General features: G+C 38.5%; 1 protein-coding gene across 12 annotated transcripts in view; it reads right to left on the bottom strand.

The window, feature by feature from the left end:
* ZBED1 (zinc finger BED-type containing 1) overlaps window positions 1-25,615 on the bottom strand; it is a 180,701-nt gene that overhangs the window by 147,226 nt on the left and 7,860 nt on the right. For 4 of the 12 annotated variants that reach the window (XM_068922099.1, XM_068922132.1, XM_068922113.1 and 1 more), the window contains one exon: window positions 18,993-25,566. The exons of 5 other annotated variants lie outside the window; for them this stretch is intronic. In XM_068922099.1, the coding sequence (XP_068778200.1) occupies window positions 23,428-25,515 (2,088 nt within the window). In that variant the 5' untranslated portion in view covers window positions 25,516-25,566 and the 3' untranslated portion in view covers window positions 18,993-23,427. Of the gene's footprint in view, window positions 1-18,992; window positions 25,567-25,615 lie in introns of those variants that run through there. 3 more of the 12 variants (XM_068922107.1, XM_068922119.1, XM_068922165.1) reach the window with 3 other exon arrangements.

Genomic DNA, 25,615 nt, shown 5'->3' with positions numbered 1-25,615 from the left:
CCATATTTCAGTCTGAGAGATCCTAAACAGGAAAGTGTGTGCAACCCATGCACTGCGAAGTTAGCCCTTCCAGAACACGGCAGCCCGATTGCACGTGTGCAGCATGGCCAGTGCCTGCAGCAGCTTTGCTGAGCTGGCTGCACACCTGGCAATCCAATCAAGCCAGTTCATCAGACATCTGCAAAGCCAGGACAAATGGCCAGAACGTAGCAGGGTAGTAAATGATAGATAAAAGGAGGAGAGTCAGCAGCTTTGCCAATTGGAAAAATAGTCTGCTCACCAGATTAAGGAGCCTGTACGTATCCTCATCTCCTCCTCCTCCTCCAGAGGGACCTCTGGAGATCATCTAGTCCAATCCCCCCTGCTCAACCAGGGCCATCTAGAGCACATTGCCCAGAATCGTGTCCAGGTGGGTTTTGAATATCTCCAGGGAAGAGACTCCACTACCTCTCTGGGCAACCTGTTCCAGTGCTCTGTCACCCTCACAGGAAGCAAGCTTCTCCTCATGTTCAGGTGGAACTGCCTGTGGTTCAGTTTGTGCCCGTTGCCTCTTGTCCTGTCATTGGGCACCACAGAGAAGAGACTGGCCTCATCCTCTCGACACCCCCCCTTCAGATACTTGTACACATTGATGAGATCACCTCTCAGTCTTCTCTTCTCCACACTGAACAGGCCCAGCTCCCGCAGCCTTTCTTCAGAGGAGAGATGCTCCAGTCCCCTCATCATCTCCGTAGGCCTCCGCTGGACTCTCTCCACCAGTGCCATGTCTCTCTTGGACGGGGGAGCCCAGACCTGGACACAGGACTCCAGGGGAGGCCTCCCCAGGGCTGAGGAGAGGGGCAGGATTACCTCCCTCCACCTGCTGGCAACACCCTTCCTCATGCAGCCTGGGATCCCATTGGCCTTCTTGGCCACAAGGGCACCTTGCTGGCTCATGCTCAACTTGTTGTCCACCAGGACTCCCATGTCCTTCTTTGCAGAGTTGCTTTCCAGCAGGTCAACCCCCAGCCTGTCCTGGTGCAGGGAGTTATTCCTCCCCACGTGCAGCACCCTGCACTGGCCTTTGTTGAATTTCATAGGTGAGCACCTATTACATAGGTGAGCAGTATTATTACAGCTCAATGACACTGTTAAAAGACTGTATCAAAACATCCATAGCAAGACCCAGCTATGTTAAAAGAAATCCACATACTGGTAAAGAAGATGTAAAATAAACTGGTGCAGTAGTAAGAAGAGAGTCACAGTACCAGCATTACAGAACTGACAGAAATATTTTTTGCTAAGGAAAAATAATGGTACTATAATTGAGACAGATTTTAAAGCAACAGCTTTCAGTAATCAAAAATCAAAGCCTTGTGATAAGAGATCTCTCTAGCAAAAATGGGAGTGGGTAAGTGCTGCACTGGAAAACTTCATTTGCATGACACACCTATCCACAATTCTTCTAGTGATTCTTGGAAAGACAGTATAAATACAGATAAAGGGAGAAGCTTAAAAGACAAGGCAGGAAGGAGAAGGAGAAGAAGGGAGTATTAGCTTCTCCAAAGACTGAAGAAAGATAAAATATTTTTGCAGAGAAGAGGCCATTTTCAAGTGCTTCAACACTGCCCCTCTGCTCACCTTCTCCCCTACCTCCAGGTATTTGGCTGAAAGAGATAGTAACCTCTCCAAGCAATTTAATACACCTGAATCACAAAGCTTTGTATAGATGTGTTGTCCTCAAAGCAAAAATAGTCAGGCAGAGAGACCTGTACTGCTTGGCTTACTGCTACTTACAGACCCAAATCGAGTTAGGTTTGGTGAGTGGAAGAAGGTGTAAATCAAGGCGTTGTAGCCACTAAGTGGTAGGAAGGAACATTATAACTTTTGCCAACGTCATCAGAAAGTCGAATATTTTCTTTGCATGTGCACATATATTTTCAGTGCCATCTTTTCTAAAGCTTGTGACTGGAGTGTTTGCAAATGAACACATTCTGCCTAGTTAAGAGAGCCTGGGGAAGCTGCATTTTCACATACCTTTCAGTTGGAGCCTGAGTGACTTAGGTTTATTTGTCAAACAGGGCCCTCAATAATATTGATCCTGGTCTTTTTTACCAGAATGGCTACACAGAGAGAAAAAGATAATCGTACTTTTCAAAAACAATATAGATGACAATAGAAACAATAATTTTCAGAACCAATTTAAATTGACTCTCCACTCTAACTGTGAAGAACCTTTTCACTAATAAACCTTACACAGACTTTCTGCAGTCAGGCCCTTTGACCACACACAAAAAAAAGGCTAAATTTGCCCATCAAAACGGAAAGACACTGTGAATGTAGAAAATTAAGGAGGATGGTTAATTTGGGAAGTTTTCTTGCAATGCCTGAATTGGTTTTCTCTTAGACAAGGGATACAAGGCTGCATGCCACAATGAAGTATATACCCGATCTTTTCACAATACAAGTTCAGGCTGATTTTGACAGTGAGTTATTAGGAAATGTGATCCCAACAAATATGGAGCTGCCCTAAGGTAAATAAAGCAAAAATAGAAGGCAGGGTGTAGTTCCCGAGCCCTAAATCTCACTTCTGGCCATGTTTGCCATTCTAGGGTACTTTGTTCTTTTAGCCAAAACTCATCTAAAGATAAGAAATTTGAATCTAATTTTTACAAACGCCAAATAGATAGATTGAACACACCTTTATACAAATCAGCTAGTTGGGAAATACTGCAGTACACTATTAAAATCTGCCAGAAATTCCACAGGAATCCAGGTTTGCCCACAATCTTCAGTGGGAAGGAAAGCTTCCAACTACATGTGTGAATTTGTAGGAACAGAAGAGCATTAGATCTGTAGGTGGGGATGGAAGGAAGAGGTGAAGAAGAGAGAGAGAAAGAGAAAAATAAGAGACAGAAAAATCGCCTTAGACCTGCAAGTATAGATTTTGCTAGTTAAGTTATGCTTCTGCAAGCTCAATGCAGATCTTATCTTAAACATCCCTGCTATTCCAAGCTTGAGCCAGTTTTTGCTGAAGAAGCACTAGTCTCAAGTAACAAGGATATTTCAGATACGGGGGCTGATATATATTGACAAACTTGTGCAAGAATATTTGGCACAGCACTACCTGCTTATATTACACAACACAGGGCATATTTTACTGAACTATGCAATCATTTTTTCTTGGGGACAGACGCCAACCAGGGACTAGACTGAGACCATGAAACTCCCTTCTTAGCTTGGAAGACAATTGAGGGATTTGTTGCCATACAGCTGAATGTGAAAGGCTCGTGGGGCATGAACGCCTCTATATCACTACACTCCCATGCAACATGAGAAGTAACTGAAGGGCCTGGTATTAAATCAGTTCAGCCAAAGCTATTAAGATATGAAAAGTCCTGACTTCTCTCATAAAAAGTATTTCACAAAAATCTAGCACAGTGTTTTGTGAAATAAGGACAAGAAGGTCATTGCAATAGTATGAAGAAATCCTGATAATTATTATTGTGCACTGGCTAGCCACACCCTGAGTGTTAAGGATTAATGGATTTGTTAAAAAGACCAAGAGAAGAAACTTGATCCTAACTCCAAGAAGAAAGTAACCGTTCCCTACATATGCATATATTTTAAAAATCGATTTATTCATATCATTTCTTACATGGGAAAATACTATTACAATAACAGAAAAAGACATATTTTCATTTGCCATTTATTCTCTCCCCTGCTTATCTTTCATTCCTTTTATACATTTACCTATTAAACCTTAGTCTTTGGCTTTCTTCTCTTTGTCTCCACTCACATTAAAGATAGGGAAGTTTAATACAAGTGTATCTTTAATTTAAGAAAAAGCATCTGATTATCATTTGAACAGATTTACTGATACACACTCCCATACTCCACCCCTCTGGGTGAAAGTAACTGTGCAATACCTTAGGCAATGTCATTTTATGTAAAACTTCACAATGCTCTTTAAGTCACATCATCTTGTAATTATATTTTTTCCTGTTGTGAAATAACAGATGAAAAAGAGGCGCTCATCCCAGAAGATCCCAGAGAAGACTCTGCATAGTCTAGTATCTGTAGAATGAATTTTCCCATCCTGCAAAAGGTACAGACATTGGAAATGTTTTCATTCTGCACCAGGAACCTAAGAGTTTGTGACAAATAAACCTCACCCTTGCCTATCAGGGAGCCTTCTTTCATTGCAAGGAGATGGGCAAGGGTGAGGTGCAGGAGAAGCTCAGGAATAATGTAGGGTGTGACTGACCACCGACTTTATCCCAATACAAAGGGGATCGGAGGGTGGCCTTTGTTTTAGATAAACAGCTAAGTCAGTTGAGTGGATCAACTGGTGTAAATGTTTCTTCCTGAGTTCATCAGAAGAGCGTGAATGTCTCCCTAAGTTAGCCAGACCAGCATGGGGGAAGTATAGCTCAGCCCAACATAGAGGATAAAAGCTCAACAACTAACAAAAGAACTTCCAAGAGAACAACGGGCTTGAGCTGGTCTGAACCTACGTATCCCTTCCTGGGGACTGGGGGTGCCCAGCGTCGCGAGGGTGAGCATATCATAGAGACCGGTAATGGGGATCACATTGGTATTGTGATTGAACTGTGTATTGCAATTGCGATGGTTTGCTAAGGGTAATTTAGGCTTGCATTGTGTTTTCAGTATATTGCTGTATCACTGCTAAATCAAAAATCCTGTGTAACATCAAATATCTTCAAAGAAGTAAATTCTGAGGTTAATCATTACACCCTCTATGTGTGGAATATCTAAAAGAACCTGGTCAGAGAGTACTGGACTCTGACAGATTCTCCGGACTTCAAGCTTATAAAAACACCTAATAGATAGATGCAAGTCTGTTTCAGAACTACTTAACGAATTGTCTGATGGTTTACGTCCCCTAGGATGTAAGAAACAGTTTCAAGTCTTGCTCTGAGTCAGGCTTGTCTGCCTCATCAATTATATCCTGGGCATAAAAAAGCCTTCCCAATATAACTCTTATTCTAACCAACAGAAAGTTCCAGTTTCACCAAAAATTTGCCATTCAAAGACCGATTTCTCCAAAAAAAAAAAAAAAGTCCCCAATAGCCGTAATACTTTTCCAGCTCATGCTCAGAAAGCCAATGATCAATTCGTGAGAAGCAATAAATAGAAAATAAAGCAAAATTTAAATAATGTCAGAAAATATTTCAGAAATATCATATCCCAATTTTTTTGTAAAATTTGATAAACACTGCTGTTATCTGCATGAAATGCACCACAGAACTCATAATGTTTTAAAATTTCATGTCTAACTGTGAAAAATTATCATTTAGGTTATAGTTTTGACCTAACAACCACGATGATGACAGTGACTTTGAAATTATAAAGAAAAGAGTGAATCTGCAGAGTGAAGTGTCTATCACTCTACTATAAACAGAGTAAATGTCACAACTAGATACACTGCAGAAACCACATTTCAGAACATTATGAATGATGAATTGTTTTTTTCAAGAGTAAGAGACCTCAGAAAAAATAGCTGCTCTTGATTTAATCCCAAATAATGCAGAAATCAATCTGGGCACCCAGGCTCTCATACCCTTCGTAGAAGAAAGGTTCCATCATGAACATTGACTTTTAGAGAATATTTACACTACCCAAAGTTGAAAAAATGTTAAGACTTAAATATTCATCAACATTTGCATATATAGAAACTGCACCACTTACTTATAGTCAAACCAGAAATCAAACCAAAAGCAAAATAAAGCTATCTACTTTTTAGTATCTCATCACAAGAATTAAAAAATTCCAGAAAACAAATCACATTTTGCACTATGACCTTCAAAAATCCAAATTTTTTCTTTTTCATTTTCAGGACAGTATTGACAGTATTACCATATTTCAAGGCAACGTAGTACATTGTATTACAAATCCTAGTATGTTCTTTATAGTTTCTAGTTTTACTGCTTGTAAATTCTAACACCTGTTATTTTGACTATATGCTATTAAAAGACTGAATTAATCATTCCATCACTTTTCACTCAGAGCGCAGATGGAGAAATACAGCACGGCAACCAATACACAGACACATAGTCTCTTTAAACATTTCCTTACTATATTAGATAAAATATTTTGGAAAAAAGATTGGTGAGATCATGAAGATTATTTGAAACTGCATCTTCTTTTCTCCCTGAGATAGAGAATATCATTTCTAAATTCCAATCAAGCTTAAGAGCATACAGCTGAAGGTCATATTCAGCTCTGCCTCTTCCAACAAACAAAATGCTCTGCTACCATTTAAACAGTCCCCTTTACTTCCTACGGTTTTAGAGTGACAGGATTTCCATGAAACATAAATAAGCAAGAAGAAGTCATATGTCAGTATACAGAACTTAAAAGGTAATTGAAAGTTTTTGGAGTACTTCACTTTAGAAAATTGTGCAATCACTTCTGAACTGAAGTGCTTGTTATAATATACAAAGCTCTAGCAATTAGAATCAGGAAGAGAGGTACTAAATGATTAGTGATTATTGGGAAAAATCCAGTTAACAGGAAACATAGCACATAAAAGAATCAGCCTTTAAAGCTACCCCGAGATATCCTCAATTAATTAAAATATAAAATGTGAAAAAGTTCATTTCCATATTATTAAAATCTTCAAAAGTGACTAATGATCAGAAACCATTACTGTATCAACATTAACACAAGATAATTCTCAGGTGCCATTGGGTCAAGAAAAAAGATGGAATTAAAGCCTCAATACCCCTTCCTCTCCCTCTCAGCAGTAATTTCCTAAGCATTGTTTCCACATTCTTCAGACTATCCTCTCGATGACATTTTTATTTCTCTGCCTAGTAAACGCCTGGTAAAGCATTCAAACAGCAGTAAAAAATGTACTCAATATATCAATCAGTATATCATGTATATGTTTTTGTCTAATAAATAAAAATATTTGTTCTCCAAAGATGGAATTTTATTCACAGTTCCCTTCTTTGGTAACATGCTCAGGAAAGAGGTTTCAACTGGAATATAGAAGCTACAGTCCAAAAGCAGAAATGCCTCCACTGTACTACATATAATCTCCTAATTCTCCCAAGATAGTCCTTTTCTATGAAAACCATTATTAGATACCTGTCCTCCCTTGGCACATGCTGAAGCTATCCGACGTTCAGGCGTATTTTCAATTTCTATCCATCTTTCCTGTTCTTCACAAAATATGTACCAAAGTTTTCACAAAGAAGGTATATCCTTTGCAGCAGAGACAGCTATTTGTTTTGAAAGATTAAAAAAAATTAGACATTTTTATTCCTCAGTGAAAAACTTATTTTCTTATGAAATTTTATAGGCCATTAATCTAAAGCCGATTCATGGGACTTAGGGAATTAGTTAACTTTAAAAAGCCGCTATTGTGCATACCTTGTAATTGCTGTTCATCAAAATTGTCAAAGATTTTTAATATGTGGAATTTCCACACAGATTAAAAGCTCTTGAAGTATGTCTCCATATAAGAGGCCATTATGCTATAGTATCATTTTCTGCTATTAACATTTCAATTAGAGAGCATCACAGAGTTCTCTGAAGAAATGGAGCTGTTCACAAAATGGACTCCATTATTGACAGCGTTCCAGTAGTATGACACAATGTCCTAATTTTATTCCTACATCTAATTACCTCCCATAATTAGTTTTCAAAAATTTTAAAGGGAAAAGTTCATTTGATATAGAAATGCATGACTTCGGTGACTGAAATCTCCTAACCCTTATTTTTTTCTCAGAATGAATACTGAGGCTTCCTAGACACCACTGGGTGTTTTGTTAGCCAGGCTATGATCTCACTCAAAAAGAATTTCATTTAACCAGTAGTTCAAAGAGATTGATACACAGCCGTACACCATATCAGTCTTTCTAAGAACATTAAACACAAATACCAGCACTTTTCAGACATCAGCTCCAGCACAAACAGGTTTCATACCTGCATTCTGCTTTTCCATTTTAACTGACCAGTGGATCAAGCTCAAATCAAATGGCCCTGCAATAGGTCATTTAGTGTGAGACTGTCTTAGTGCAACACAATCTTTCAAGCAATGATTGGGGGGGGGGGGTTGTGTGTGTGTGTATATGTGTGCATGTGTGGCTCTTTTTTTTTAGGAAAAGATACTTTATTTATTAAGATAGAACTTACAGCTCAATTTTCAACACAAGAAGGTTAATAATCAATCAGCTCCTGTGCAGCTGATCTATCTTCAGGCATCTCTCAGTGTGTAGGCCTTGCAAAGCTGGTGGACTGCCATTACCTACAGACAGCACCCATATTAAAAACTTCATATTAAACATCAGAACGTTGCACCTACATTTAACTTCTGTTTGATGCTAAATAATTAAAATCATTTGAAAGAAGTTTTTTGAGAAACATAAAGCAATTTAGCAATTTAAACATATCAGGGGAAAAAAAAGAGCTCGAGGAATAAAAGACTAAATGCTTGCACTGGTTTGTTCAGTAGCTTTCTTCTGTTTCCAGTATTTCTCTCTCTAGGGCTTTTTCCAGGAACGCACAATGTCTGCGTTTCAAACACACACCTTACATTGCTTGCTATGTTCTCCTTGATTATTTGAACGATGTCACCCTAAAATGTAGTAAGTGGTCTAGATTCCAGACTTAAATTTTCAGACAGACTCTACATTAATCATCCCACAGGCAACACACCATCAGAACGCTCAACCCACTCACACTTTGCATTGTAGAGAGGCTTCTCCACTAGTTGAGAACTATCTCAAAAAGAATTGTAGTAATAAAGAAAGTAAGAGACGTGCAGATCCTTGCAGCAAGAGCAACATGAGCCCTCTCTTCTCTGCAAGCTACATCAGCTATTAGAACCTGTATATAAACATCATATTTTACTGTATTTGAAGCTTTGAAACTTTCTGTACAGGATATCTGGCAGCTTTTAGGGTTAAAACACCTTCATTTTTGCCAAGTATCACCTCCCTCCAAAGGCACACCAAAATATCTGGCTAATACATCTACGTCCTGCTGTAGTTTATGACCAGCACTCTTGTATCAGTAAAAGTCCATACTCTAGCTGCAGCCAGTGGTATTCTCTGTTTTGCTTGGGGACACTGGAAGACATTGTTCTGCTGAATAAGATGCTGTTTTGCAAAAGGCTGCTTTGCCCAGTAGAGTATCCAGGTGGCTATCCTATGCCAGCAAAGTAAGCCCTGTGTAGGTTTAATCTAGGGAAGGCCAGTGTCCAGATAAAAAAGAGGTAATTACAGTCAGTGCAGAGGCAGACGGTAAGGACGTGCGCACAAAGAGAGACACCCTGAAGAACTCACCAGCATCAGACCATCTGCACTGCTTTAATAGAAATGATGTTTCTTACGAGGGCGAGGACATTTTACCAGCCCCAAATTTCCCCAGTCGTTTTGCTGCTCCGTGTGCCAGGAGCAAAGAAGAAAAGTTCTCCGCATTTTTTCTTCCAAATCATGACAGACCAAGCCACAGGAATATATTTCAAACGGGTTTTGACACAGACCCTGATTCATTTGCAACCTCCAGACAATTTCTGCAAATCAGCTGCAGACAGGCCAGCCATGGGGGCTCCGGCCGCTTCCTAGTACAGCCACAGGACAGCGCACAGCCAGCTAATGCCGTCCAGCATTAGACAGCCTGCCCATTCGCTGATGCTTCAGCCTTGTGGTTTCAACTTGCGTCTGCAAAGCCCTCTGTGAAACTATGCCCACGCTATTGGAGGCATCACGTTTACGGTTCGTGCTCTCATCACAAGCTGCCATAACAAGTCAGTTTCTCAGGTGGAGCAAAGCTTTTGGCGATGAGACTGTGAGTAGTGAGAGCAAGCTGAAGGCTCACCGTCCTCATCGCAGCGTAATCCAGACCCCTCTGGCCAGAGGGATTGTGCAGTTGGGAGAAAACCAAAAAAGCCTGTGGAAAGGACCCACACCTGCACGAGGAGTGATGGAAGCAGATTTGCCACAGTACAGGATAGTCCCAATGGAGTTAAGCTTGTCTTTTATAGCAGAGGGGTTGAAAAATATATGGGTCGAAAAATTTCAAACTGAATAAATTGGACCTTACTGAATTAGAAACTGTGTGCGTGTGTGTGTGTGTGTGCGCGTGTGCAGGTACACACATAAATATACACACTTTTTTTGGAGAAAGAAAAATGATTTCCTTTGGAAAAAAATATGGTTTTCACTGTGCCTTGCTGGACTATCTTATGTTTGGTTTTAACAAGCAAACACTGAGCAGAAAAAAAATAATTTAAAACACTTTAAAAATGGAGGTGGAGGAGAAGGATAGAAGATACGTTACATGTAATAGCAGAAATCCGGTAAAGGTCACTGAATTAGTACAAAAACAAGAAAGAACGTATTTGATTGTACGATAACTCTAACGGCCACAGTTAAGCTAAAATCTGCACTTAAAATTCTCCATATATTTTGTTGTTTTGCAGTCATTTTTCCTATATCTTAAAATATTTCTTTCCTCCCTGAACTGTTGGAGGATTACACATAGCAACAATAAACGATCAACGAACCCAAGAGAAACTATAGAAAGAATATAGTTAAGGACGTGAAATCAAGTGCAGAGCATTTCTGTGCTAACTCCTGCAAGGTACTCACATTACTGATGACAGTACATTCCACTTTCGAGATCTGTTTCAGAATTGAGTTAGTGGCTCTTTAAATATCTGTATCGTATGATTAGGAAGTACATCATCAGGATATGATGGATTTTGCATTTCTTGACTTTTTTCCTACTAATTTTAGGCCAATTATTTAATGTTAAAATCACACACCATGTAATGGAATAAATACAGTTATGACTGCGCAAGTAAGATTGACATGTATGTGAAGACATCAATAAGCACAAGAGCACTCTAACAGCAGAACATCAGATGATATCTCTATTCACACTGGATGACTTTATTCATTAACAATATGCTATTCTCAATAAGTAGGTTCAAGAAGCACTTGTATATCTGCTGTAAGAAATATTTTACAGTGCAAGCATTTAGTTTTTAGTCACCCGAGTCACATACAATTGCCAAAAAGCTTGCATTTACTGGTCTGAAGGCATTCTGTTTTCTGTAATATATTCAGTAAAACAGTTACAGACAAACTCCTCTCTTCACTGCAGCAGTCCTGGCTTACAAAAAACTGCAGTGCCAGTAATGTTTTATTTATATTTAGGAGATTGCTTTCACTCTGCGCAATATGTAGACTGAGCATCACATCCTTTATAAGCCATTTGCGATGGTAGCCCGACTCGTTTCAAGGCCTGAGTTCTGACCCCCAGTCACTAATAAATTCCTTAGCCAAAACAGGTTGACAGTTGTTATCTGTAACTGTCTAGTTTTGTTTTAAAAATAACCTGTTTAGCACAGAGAGCTTCTTTTGTGCTGGATTTGTAGAGCACGTGGTATACAGGCCCTAATATCAGTTATTTTGGTACGAATTCCTACGACGAAGTATCACTCGCCTTTCGCTGCAGCACACCAAGCCGCGGCAACTATAGGTGGCATCAAACCGCTGCCTGAGGCGTTCTACTTGGAAACATCACAGCAGATTAAAAACTTAATCCCAAATTTTTTGAACATTCAAAATTCTCATTAACTTCAATCCATGATTTGTCTGTATAGGAAGTGGAGGCTTGAGATCCCAGGTCAGAAGCTCACTGAGCTACTGGGTTTTAATCTGGTGTGACTTAGTTTTCCCACATCAGTGAATCTAACACTCTGTCACAAAACAGAATTCAGCGCAGAATTTATCGGAGATGATTATTTCTTCACACAGTTTGAGAGTGTTTAGTTACATCATTACATTAGCAATGTGTCACAAAGAAAAAAGTAACTTTCTAACTGTTCCCCCAAGGTCCTCCTACAGACACATTTCAGATTATCTTTAAGGACCATGTTTCTTTTTCCCTTCAGGCTCATTTAAAACACTGAGCAGCGCCATTCCCTCAGACAGTGCCACAGCTATGGCTCAGAAAGCACACTCTGTCAGAAAACGGTAACACTGCAAAAAACAGAAGCAGATCAGAGCCAAATGCTATCCTTGGCATTACACAGCTCTGAGTGTACGTTAGGTAGGATGGGAGATGCACTTTCATTACCCAGGGAATTTCCTGTGAAGCATCAAACCTCAATTAAAGCATAAATATGGTGAAAGGAAAGCTAATATTAAAATTGTATTTAAAAATTACAACACTTTTTTAAAAAAGCAAGTTTGACATGAAGCAAACGTTAATCATACAAAGTATTATTGCTTTTTTTGGGTTGTTTGTTTTAAGAGTTACAGCTATCAAATACTTTTTTCCTTGCTGGCAGTAACTCCATTTAAACTTTGCTATGCTCCACCAAATCTGTAGCTTTAATTCGATAATTTATACAGTATGACAAAGCCACAAACCAAGAATCACAGTGTAATTATATCTGTAATTTAGAAACTACAGGGGTGGGAAGCTTGGAACTGACAGAATATAATATTTGAAAACACTGACAGGGGAGTATATGTGTATACATATATGCATGTGTGTGTGTATGTGTGTGTATATGTATATATGCACACACATATATATGTATATGCACACTTATAATTATTACTTTTCTACTGAATAACTGCCCAAATCTTGAATCTTGACCTATGTGCAAGGTAAGTCAAAAATCACATAAACTTAGTGACAAAAACCTCAAAGTATTTCATAAGACTCTATTTATTCAGTAAATTCAAAGCTATATCATAACCTATTTGAATCGAGAATCAGCACATCAGTGCCTATATAAACTTCAACATTACTCCAGCTCAGGTAAAATACTTCTTTTGAAGTGAGGGGACAGGATTTGAACAGTCTAAATAAACGGGCATATTACGGTTCTACTACAGAGAGATCTCTAAGAATAGAATCACGGGGTTTGTGGCTGCTTCCTTCTGCCTTCCGGCCTTGCAAAACTGTACTAGGCTGCTTCAGTATTCACAGCTCAGCCAAGCAAGACTTCAGATTGTGCAACTTGGCCCATGCAAGTGGACTCACACTGGAGTCACATTAGGCTGTCCGTGATGAGGTTCCCACCCATGCAATTGCCCTAGCAGCACGTCTTTACGTCCTTCAGTTGCACTTCTATGACCTCCAGCACTTTCAATTCAAGGGTGATGGAGTGGAATTTGGCAAGCAGTTCTTTTTATAACATTAAGGAACAAATACATCTTATAGTTCACTCTCCTTGGCTGTAGCATCCTTAATGCTAACAGAAGTCAAATTTATTATGTCACCTAAGTGAACAGATACTACTCCAAACAGACACCAAAAAGCAGACACGCTGAGTTATTGGAGAAGTTCCCAGCTGCAGAGCTAGCTAATGTTTGGGTTGAGTATCACATTTATTGGAGTAGTGCTGACCTGAAAGCAAAGGCCACATAAGACTTAAACTAGAAGCAAGGAGATGGGGGAAACCTAGTTAAGTTTTCAGTGAATCACAAGGAACAAGAGTCAATCAATATGAGGTAAGAAGTATTAAATCGCACCATGAGGAAAAGAGGGTGAAGGAAAAAGGAAGTATACAATTAGAAGGGAAATATGGGGAGAAAAGATGCTAGAACAAGGAATTTAGCAGCCAGAGGAAAGGAGCGACTTAATATTTAGCTATTTTCTGTGAGATGCTATCCGGCCATCTCTGCACCAAAATGCTGTATTGGCACAAACATGCTGCACTGCTTAGCTCTGAAATCAATCAGTGATTTAGCAGCATGCACATTAAGCAAACACCCAAGCTCCCATCTCTAATATTAGATTCCTATTTGCCTTTTTATTCTATTGCGCAGAAATAAACAAAACAAAAGTTCCTGTTTATCAATAAGAAAAAGGACCAAGGAATAGAAATGTTCATTCACATCTACTGAAACTGTTGATTATGCTTGTTTAGACTAAATAACCTAAACTGAAACACTCTGGCAAGCAGAGTAATGACTAGATAAAAGAAGATTTGACTTGCATGCTCACTGAAATACCATGGATCCTTTTCCACGTTGCTGTGATGTAGATAATAGGACAGAAGAGGAGGTCCTTTAACTTAAGCCTTTTACTCTCAGAATTTTACCTAAAAATAATGCAATTACTTGTACTTCGTATTCTCTCATTTCCTAAGGCTGGGCATTTAAAATGGATTATTAATATTAATTACTTCAATCTGTATATAGACACCTAATTTAAGGAGTTTTGTTTTCTGAAATGCAGAATATCTGAAAACTCTCACTGACTCCTTTTTAGGCCAGATTTGTATCATTTTAATCTTGGTCAAAAAATGAATTGATCATTTTGTAGTCTCAGAGTTTGCAAACTTATCACCCTGCAACGTTATCTTCTGCACAATCCTCTTCTCGGAATGATCAACCAACCAACCAAAGAAACAATCAGGGAAAAACCCTTAAACCTGCTCTTCCTTTAAGCACATACAGACCAGAAAGCAGCTATAGCAGCACATAAACACATGGAAACACTACGGAGGAATCTATGTCTCCTCTGTAGCGCACAGCAACTTTCCTGAACAGCCTAAAGAGAGGTTAGAAGCACAGCCAACAGATCAAAGATGTAAATTAAGCCATATCACTCACTGAAGGAAGAATTTACCAATCTCCGCTCACTCCAACCTATTTAGACATCCACAGATCTTGTGTCCAGGTAAAAGAAAAATTTTATCTTCCACCAACCCACACACAGTCAAAGAAGGCACAAAAACTATATGTAATATTCTTAACAATCGGTAAAGTTTTTAACGTTTTCTGGGTATTTTTCTTTCCCAAAAGAGCTCTTAAATCTTTGTTAACATCAGCCAAAGAATGGCAGGGAGGAGAGAAAAGGACACAAAAAGGGGGTTGTTTTGTTTGCAAGACTCCAAAAGAACTAGTTAACATCACTGCTTTATGATTGCCTCATATTGTTAGATATAACATGCACACGTGGTTGCTCTTTTCCCTCCTCATCGGGCGCACAGAAATCCCTTAGCAGCAACGCCACTCTTGCATTCGTAACACTACAGAGCAAACTGAATATCATCCTCAACCTACCGTTCACCAACACACATGAAAACAGTTAGAAAGCCACATAACACCAGGTGTGAACTTCTTTATCATGTCTTAAAGTTTGCAGATAATATTTTTCTATTCTTATACTTTTAAGTATGGAAGTCAAATAGCAAATAACAAAGCAAACACCAGCGCTAACGTACAGGCTACCTATATAGGAAGTAAAACAGGATTTAAAATTAGTGACAGGAAAATATACACACTGCACACAAAATACTCAACACAAGTTATCCACTCATCCCCAGATTAAATCCTTATCACTATAGTATGTGCTCCCTTGAGACTTCCCACATCTATGATCAATAGTAAGTTTTTTAACCATATGTGAATATGCATCTTCGGCAGACCAGAGAAACTGTGTAAAAGTTATCATTCAGCAACAGCCATTTCAGCCTGGGCATCTATATACTAAACAACAGATGACAAGAATAAATTGTTCTTCTCCTGTTCTCCGCTATCTTATTATTTAAAAACACTGTGCGTCTATTTTAGAGACCAATGTTTTAAAGCTGACACTGCTTACAACTGGCTGTAGGAAAACACTTAGAAGTGTGTAAAACGTTTGTTTCACACAGTTCTGAAACATCAGATTATAAAAGGATTCCTAGTTGAATAGGTTTAAGTGGTGTCATGATTTCAGAGCACCTACGCAAATAGAAAGACAGCAAGAGACTAAATAAAGACAGTTTTCTTAAATATTCTATGTAAGAAAATGTAATTAAAAATAACTATTGTTTTATGTGGAATTACACTACAAATCTGACAAGGTCGTCAATGAAAGAGAACTGCCTTACTTTCCCAAAATGCAAATTTTACTTTTAAAGACTTCACAAATGCCATTCTAGATTATAAAAACTGAAGGAATTGCAGGCTGCCTTTACATTTTTAGCATTTTTCCTATTCTCCTCTCTTCTCCTCAGCTTTGACAGAGAAACTAGATGGACCCACCTCCTATTTGTTCTTATTAATTAAGCAATTGAGTTTTTTAGATTTCAAATGCTATTGAATTCTTTCTTTTCATATGTATAAGTTCTGCTGTGTTCAATAAATTTAAAATTACGGCCCAACCACTGAGTGTGCCCCACTGCACAAACTCCCAGCAAACTAGACTCTCATCCACAAAACAGAACTGTGCATTGTTTGTAAAAGTACTTTATTCTCCACACATGCACACACACACAAACGCACAAGAAACCCATATTTAAGGAAATGAAGATTTCATCTGGAGCACAGTGTTTATCATATGAAACAGGATGTTTCTGGCATGAGCTTTTCTGATGCTGATTTGACATCTTTCTTGCTATGACTCTAAAAAACTGACCAGTGTAAATCTCATTGGTGACTCAAGAAAAAAAGCACACAAAAATAAAAAAGAATGAAACCCCATTGCCCAGAAACTGAGAAATTCTGAGACAACATGGCTAAAACTGAAAAGCAAAGCGGCACCCTCTTAAGAAATAAATGATTAATTTCTCATTCGTGAGTGCAAGTATTTGGGCAAAATAACATATCCAGCAAATTGTATATAGTCAAAGAAATTACTTAAAAAAAAAAAAAATCTTATTCTGCATTGCCTGGGGAATTACTGTTAAATGAGATCACACACATACAACTATGAAAAAATAGAATAATATTTTCACTGTGCTAAATAAATCAAGATCATTTATTCTCCACAGATATATGTATACAAATTATTATACTATCATAAACGTTTATGGCTGCATTTTAATCAGTTTTCTACCTAACAGGGCCAACAAAAAGAACAGTTGTTTTTTATTTTCAACTAAAAACATCTACCCCTGTCTCTGGTATACCTAAAAGTTAGGAAGAGGGCTATCCAGGCCTGTTTCTGACTGTCAAATTTATGTGTACCTCTGGTCACAGTGTTTAAGAAAGTAAAACCATTGTAAATGTTATCCCCTTAAATAGCTACCAAATAGGAACTGCAGCTTAACATCTATATAACATCTTTATATGAAAGACACAGAACACACTTTTCTGTGTCAGCATTAAATACGTAAGTAATTGAACAATTATATAGCTTCTCAGACACAGCTTTTCAGCCAAGAGCACAAATTACTATCATTTTACTCTAACACATTACCTCAAAAGCCAAACAGATAGAACAGCATAGATTGTGCTTCTACCCTCATATGCAATAAGGATTCCTATTGCCGATTAAGCTTTTGATGCCAAGATTTTTTTTCTAACTGTGCTCAGACCAATTCCCCAGTATCTTTGACTTCATATAGAAAATTTTCGTTCAATTCAGCCATGTATTCAAGGACACATCATTTCACAGGGAGGAATCTCTAGCTCTGTCTTTCTGAAGCACTGAAGTCGTAGCCCCAGTAGACTATTCTAAACAAATGTTAAATGAGGTTATGTGCTTTAAAATCACCATCCTCCTGCTATGGCTGGAAAAGCCCACCCAGCAAACTGCCCCAGCGAGCCCCCAGGAATCAGCAGAGCTCCGCAGGGCATCTCCTCCTGGCTGCTCCTGCCACCACCAGCCTGCCCAGACAATTTTAAGCACAGGCCCTATACAAATTGAAAGAGGTTCTTACATAAAAGCCTTTTCCTAAAGCAGAATTTTACACGTGTTCAGAGTGGATAGAAAGCTGGTTCGTCACTGGCTGCACGCCTCTGCACATCTTCTTTACATGGCTATAATTAACACAGGGAAGTGTAATAAAGATAATGTAGGATTTTGCACATGAAACACCTCAGAAATAAGCAGTAATTGTAAAGCATGGAAAGCAGCATACACTGACTTCAGGTAAAAGCCTTCAACTTCTCTGAAAAAAGTATAAACAATAGGTCTGATTACCACTTTGAAGCATTACCGATGGCAGGAGCATCACTTTTTTGAACACTAACCTTTTCTTCTGGAAGAAAGATAAATCAATGCCATCGTGAATGGAAATGCCAAAATAATAAATGCTCAAAAATTGTATTATTATCATTTCAGAATCTGAAGGAATCTCATCTAAAGATGGTTTCTGCAGTAGCCTTATCATTTTTAAAAAGATAAATCAAATTTAATCATTTTAAAAAGTTTTTAAAACATGAGATAAGCTGTCAGTGTTCTGCCTTTTTATAGTAAGCTTCTGTTCCTTTGTGTCATTTTAACCTAACCATAGGGATGCTGAGAACAACTGTAGCTAAGACAAAGAGAAAAAAATCTATTTAATTGATTGCTATTGTTCAAGCTGTAAAATGAAAGCACTATACAGTAAATGTAGAGGTATGTTTTGAAATTCCTATTCAAATAATAGGAAGTCACTAGTAATGCTTTAGTGATGTGCTTTTAAGGCAGACAAAAAATTGCACTGCATCTTTAAGTTCTATTTATGACACAGATTTTTTTTCTTTTTTTTTTTTTAAATTCTGTTATTTCCCTGCATCCCCTAAAATAAAATACATCTTGAATTTAGCAGAAGGCTAGCAATTCAGAGGAAATATGGTGAGACAGACCATATAGCCTTGGCCTGCCGAAAAGAAAAGGCCACAAAACAAACGGAGCAAAAGCAAGAGAGTTTTCACAACGCAAGATAGTCTTGCGTTGTATAAAGTATACTACTTCCACATTAAAATTCAAATGCTTTCCTTCCCTCAGAAACCATGTACTCAGTCAGCCCTTTCTTTGTAAGCCATCACGCAGAAAGGGCAAGGTCATGTAGAACGATACCTAACATTCAAGTTTTCAGAAGTCCTATAAAATACTACAGCTAGCCAATGAGTGTAAGTTTCTTTTGCCTGTAATATTCCTGCCTGCATACACATGTTTCTGTAAAGCTACCTGGACCATTGTGATACTAATGACGGAGAAACTGCCAAAGCTAACACGAGCGGCAGAGAGCACTGAATAAACTTCTACTGCAGTTCATCTTAAAATGCGCATATTAAAAAACTCAGACAATTGCATATTATTGATCTTTTTCCCATGTGAGTTTTTATTTGAGTTTGGATCACAGCTGATTTTGACAGGGAGGGCAGCTCTGCAGGAAGCAGCAGGTGGACTTGGCCCAGGTGGACTTGGCTGTGTTGCACTCCCCTCGGTGGCTCCAGGGCACAAGAGGCACAGCTGCGACAGTGGCAGGGAGCCAGGGAGTCACACCATGCTCCAGCTCTTTACAGAGGCATTTTCCTCAGGGTACTTCTACAGGCCCTGTCACCAATCACGTGATTGCCTCTCAGTGCATTTATCCCCCACATTTCATCTGGTTTCACAGATGGCAAAACAAACTACAGAATCACACCAGGAGTCTGCTGCAGACAAGAAACCGAATCCAGAGCTCTGGGCTCAGATGCCAGCTTTCTATCCCACAGATCATCCTGCTCCAAATGCCTGGAATAGGCTCAAAGTGATCCAAGTTCTTCTTTACTGTGATAACATTAACATAAAGCTAAATAGGAGAAGTATTGTGAATATCCCAAACTCTCCTGCTTTGAAATATTATTTAAGTTATTCACTTGGGGCCAGAAAACATTTTGTTAAGACTTGGTAACACAAAGCCATAATTTCAGTATGATCTCTGATATATTACTGCAATTGAAATACAAAATACTATGTCCTTTCCCCAAATAATCCACAGCTTCAAAATCAGAAACCCACTACGATGTATATCTGTGTCCTTAATTTAAACTGAGGAATCTCATATACAGTCTGCTGAAAAAAATCGCCTCTTCAACTTCATCTTGGTTTTGGAGATTCATAATACTATCTGATGACACAGAAAGGTAGACTGTATTTAAAGATTGGTTCTTCAGAGAAAAGTCCTTTCAGCTGCATTCTTAATCCTACCACAGAGTTTAAATGCTGAACTGGAAATACTTGGCTTGGTAGCAAAAGGTAATTCTTCTTCTTTTGACACAAAATATATATTTTGAAAGAGCATTTGAAAATACACTTTTCCAGCACGAAAGTATTCAAAAGTTGAAGTCCCTCTATTGCCTCTCAAAGAGATCTCAGCTGTGCCAAAGAGAACAGGAAATATTAGACTGAGGATTCAAATTAGCTGTCAAGAAAAATCAACATCAATCTGAATTAATAGCATAATTTGAAATGTATTCTGGGCCCACCCTTGGCAATAACAACATAGTTTTACTCATTTTGTAACAATATTTAAAATAGATCTGCAACTTTGTTTCTTCACCCAACTAGACAACAGAAAATTAGGTTAAATGAAAAACTTCACACGTTTTTAAGCAAGAGAAATTCTCTAAACTTCTGACTTTTTTCATCTTCATATTTTTAATCCAAAAGATTTGTACAGCATTTTTTTAAAATAACTTACAGCATCAAAAGGAAAATAAATGCATAGCTTTAAAACCTTAGAATACAACCTCCCCTTGTTGCAGAAGAGTTCAAAGTCATAAAGTGCTGTAGATATGAACACACATCAGACAAATAATCTAGTAACTAACTTATTTTTCTAGTTTATTTAACAATATTCCAGGCTTAGAACATTAAATAAAAATCTCACAGACAATGGGTAGGACTAACAATGGCTTTGTTCTTTTTTTTTCTTTCTTTCTTTTTTTAAAAGAATGCTGAGACATATCAATTCAACCAACTACAGTTTTATTTTGGATACCAAAAAATAAAAAGAAGCTAGAAGGAAGAGAATAGTGCACTGCCCTGGTCTCAGTAAAACTGCTTATGAGGTAAGCCATAAGCTGAACTACACACTTTTAGCCCTAGCAAGATGAAGATGGAAACAGGACTTGGGTACTGCCAATACACGTGAGCTGAATTCAGACCTGGAGACTGATACTCTGCTCACTCTGGTATTCCCTACTCTGATTTCAATTTTAAATTACACTGGTATAAAATGAGATCCGTACGCCTTGTGCCAGCACTTGTGCAACTCCTTGAAGGCCAACCTCAGTAGTAGCAGGCGGCGGTGGTGAAAATGGACACAACTGACGCTGGCTGGCATCCAACCCGACATACAAAACAAAAAGGGTTTCTTAAATATTCTAGGGGAGTAACAGGAACTCAGGTAACAGAAAAAGAGACCTGCTATATCTTGCTCCCTCCCATTATCTGACTGTGCTACCCTCACAGATAGCCTACACTTCCGGACGTTTTTAGGCCAAGCTTCTGTTCTACCTCATGGGATAATCACAGGCACCTCTTCAGTGCACACACAAAGTAGCAACATTCAAAATAATGCGCTGTGCAGGTACTTTATACAAATGCAAATGAATTTTCAGAGGGCTGGACAATGAAAATTCAAGCTTACTGACAGCCAAATCTGTGTCACATTAGCTGTTAAACTCATTTTTCCTGGGCTTAAACTTGCCAGGTAGTTTGCTACTATTTACTTCACTGCTCCTTTATTTTATAATCCATCCTTCCCTCCCCCCCTACCCTTCCCACCATGTACTGGCAAAAGAAAATAAAGACACCTCAAACTTGTAAGAACTATCAAAGCAAAATACAAATAAACATTTTGGTAATATATTAAATTTCACTGTAATTCTCATTTTTGTATATTCCTTCTGGCTAGGCCCTTTCTAAAACCAAACATCTGAGGACACCGGCATGATGATAAACTTGAAATTTTCTCCTACAAATTGGTAACAAGCAGTATCCAATAGATCTCTCACCAAAAAAGTAGTGCTTAACATAATCATAGACACTTAACACAAATATGCAAAATCACTCTTAGGCTTTCACTCTGCCAGCCATTACCACAAAGCCTAAGACATATATGCATGTTTGTGTTTAACAGTATAACCGTTGAGACTGCCACAGGAGAGCAAATCTAAGTTAGTTCTTTGCATCTAGGCACAGAATTTCAAAAGTTATCTCATTTACATCTTTATACACCTTTAAAAGCTAATAGGAAATATTGGCATTTAATTCAAGGGAGAACGACCCTCCCCAAACAGCTCTATTTGGGAGATTTTGTGGGGGAGGACAGACACAAGTAACAAATATAAAACCACCAGAAAACTTTGATAATAACTAGACATTGTTAAAAGTCCTCCACCATACCTCATATAAAAATGCTGGCTGTCATCCCACTCTGTGCCAAGTATGAACTATAATCCTGTTCATGACCTGCCGTACTTTGTAAGAGATGTGTTTTTTCGTTTTTTTTGTTTTTTGCCAAGTTCTCCAGAGGGCTTAAAACATTTAAGCATACAGAAATAAAGGGAGCAGTTACAATACACAACAACTAATTGGAAATAATAGTCTAACATTTGACTGGACCAGACTAAAGTCCACTCTACAAACTGAATCGAAAGAGAGACAGGGAAAAAAAAAAGTTTAAGTGCTAACATAATAAGAAACAATTTTAAAACAGTTACTAAATACATGTGGGGAAATAGAGCGGTCCCCTCGTTTAAATATATTTACATAATATTAAAGCTATTTATTTTACTTTTCTCGCCAACAAAATTTTCTAGCTACCCTGGGCAAAGTCCCCATTTAAATTAAAGGGTAAATACTTTATAAAATACACACATTAACAGAGCCATGACCCTTAGGAGTTTTCCAACCTCTCTTTCTATTCTTCCATTCATTGTTAAGGGGCCTGACTTCTCTGCTGCTTTGCACCTCATGGAATTATCTATAACGTTTGTACAAAGTGAATGTAACACAACACTGCCTCGACCTAAACAACACCAGTTTAAAAAGTGTTTATAGCATTTATACCATGCTGCAAAGAAAATAAATTATCCCAGTATAAGTGCACCCACACTACAGCCTATGCCAGCATAACAGTATCAGTTAAAATGATAATACATTGCTCCCCTAATTGACACAGTTTTATCAGGTGAATTTTTCTAGCATAGACCAGGCCTAAGATATGAGGTAGTGAAAAAGAAAATCAGGCTCAATATCTTTTTATCTATTCTATAGCATTGATACACTCTAAAAATCTTTGCTGCTCTGATCTATGGTTTTTAAAAATAATGTCTTAAAATCCAAAATTTAAAGCTAACATCCTAAGCCACACAGGATTTATACATGGAGGCATGAACATTAAAAACTCCCTTGCTTAGGGTCCTAATTCAGGAAAATATTTTTATTATAGAAAGCACATAAGCACGTGTTTGTGTCCCATTGAAGTAAGTGGAAATGAAGCACATGGATAAGTGCTTTCTGAAATCTGGGTCACAGTCAGAAATCACGGTCTTTGTAGAATTTATTTCCTCATTCATTTCAGTGCTGTTTAATCACAAGTCATTCATGTTTTAAGACAGTGGGAAAAACATAGACACTGGAAGCTAAATCAAGTTTGTTACAACTGTTCAATATTTACAGCATTCATAGCATCAAACAGAAGTATTTTTGGTAACTTAAGACAAATACCTTTTTTTGTTATTAAATGTAGTCCTGTTAAACAAATCCACTGTCACGGATGTTAAAGAAATTGTTGTTTACATTTACTGAGTCATTCAAATTAAAAATCTGTTCCTGTTCCAAACCCCACTCCCCTTCATCTTCGTCTTCTGGTTCTGCCTCAGACCCATTCCGAGTGTTTTCATACAAAAAGATCTGCTCATCCACATGAGCTGGGGCTAACCGATTTCTCTTAGCACTTACAACATTAGCAGAAGAACCAAAAAGGCGTTCGGGAAAGACCCTTGTGGCCAGAATACACCAGTATTTCTGAAGAACCTTTGGTAAAACTGGAAACAGCGCTAGTCTATCAGACCACCACTTTAGTGGATCTTCATTCAAACCAAGGACCTTTTGTGACTTAAAGTTGCTCAATTCCTCCACAATTTGAGCGTGCCATTCCTCCTGGTCTTCCACACCTCCTGTCTGGCAAAAGATCTCTGCAAGCATGTTGTTGATTACACTAGTAGGAGGAGGAGTGGAGGAGATTATTATTTTTTTCACAGGGGGCTCTTCTGAAACAGTGAAGAACTTTTCTTCAGTCCTAAAGGTGTTTTCTTTTACTTTCTCCAAAAGGCTTTTTGCCTCTTCCACAACTCTGTTTTCAACCTGCTGCCGCTCAAATGCCGAAAGAAAAGGTAGTTTTTTGTAGCGAGGATCCAAGAAAGTTGCAACATTGAGAAACATGTCTATTTCAGGGGTGTGCTGGTAGGTGGTGGACAGCTCTTTCGCTATTACTTCCTTTGCCATGCTGATCTCTTTCAAATCATTTTCTTTGATATTCAGGGTAGTGTTGAGAAGCATGTGGAGAAGCGGCTTCACCATACTTATCGTTGGGTACTTGGAGGCAGACATCATCTCCGCAACCTGCTTGAAAGGTTGCAGCAGTTCCACCAGGCCTTCGATTGTATTCCATTCACTGGCTTCCAGCATGAGGTGGTGATTATTGCTGTCTTCCACGAGAACTGCTGCAATGACAAACTGCTGCTCCTTAAGACGCTGCAACATAGCAAGCGTGCTTCCCCACCAGGAAACACGATCGCTTACGAGCATACAGTGGAGGATATTTTGCTGCTTCTGCTTCTCGCTCAGCATATACATTGCTACTGCAGACTGCTGAAAATATTCCACCAGTTTTCGGCATCTGGCAAGAAGGCTGCACAGTTTGGGGAGCTGAAAAGCTTGTTGTATTCCTGCATTAAAAGTGTGTCCCAAACAAGGCATCTGTACTGGAATATCTAGGAGAGAGCAAGCTTTCACAATGTCTTTACCATAATCTGTTGTAGCACCAAAGACTTTTGTATTGATCCCCCATTCAATAAAGGTTTCATAAAGGACTCGTGTAATAGTCTCTGCAGTATTATCCTCTGGTACTTCAAATGTTTTTAAACACCGTGAGTTAACAGCCAGGCAGTTAGAAGGACTACTGCTGAGAAAATGAACCGCAACTGTTACATATGACCTGTTCTGGTTTTCACTCCTCCACAAGTCTGTGGATATGCCACACCACAGAACTTCAGTGAGCTCCTTTAATACAATTTCTCTAATAGCGTTGTATTTTTCAGGAATAGCTTTTGTACAGAAATATTTCCGGCTAGGAAGCTCATACCTGGGATCAGCTGTTCTCAAGAGGGCCTTGAATGTGGGTTCATCAACAATAGATGCAGGATACATGCCCTCACAAATTAAGCTGATGACTGCAGATGTCAGTTCTTGATGCTTTTTGTTTTCATAGTTCTGGTAGGTCTTCATAATTAGATTATCTTGAACAACCTGCTGTGATGATTCTGGCTTGATTTTTGAAAAGGCAGTAGCAAAGGCTTCCCTCATCTGCTCAGTGTTACTCTTCACAAACTCACAGAATTCATCAGGGTGATTTTTCTCAAGGTGGTATGAAAGGTTGGACGTGTTTCCCGAATAAGCGATCTGTGCCATGCAAATACGGCAATAGATTTTCTTCCACTGTAATATGCATCCTTCTGCATTGGTATCAAACCCAAAGTACTTCCACACTTTACTCTTTGCTCTCGGATGAGCCACTAACTTTAGGTCTGATGGGGAACCTTCTAAACTTTTATTCTCCATTGCTTCTTGGCCACCGTCCCACCTTTTGATCCTTCACTCATTAATGAGTACCTGATAAAGGCAGCAAGATAAAGATACAATGAGAAAGCACAAGTTTGAC

Source organism: Struthio camelus, chromosome 1, assembly GCF_040807025.1.
Source record: "Struthio camelus isolate bStrCam1 chromosome 1, bStrCam1.hap1, whole genome shotgun sequence".
Taxonomy (NCBI): domain Eukaryota; kingdom Metazoa; phylum Chordata; class Aves; order Struthioniformes; family Struthionidae; genus Struthio; species Struthio camelus.
Note: the sequence above shows the minus strand (reverse complement) of the source record. Positions and strands in the feature narration are given on the sequence as shown.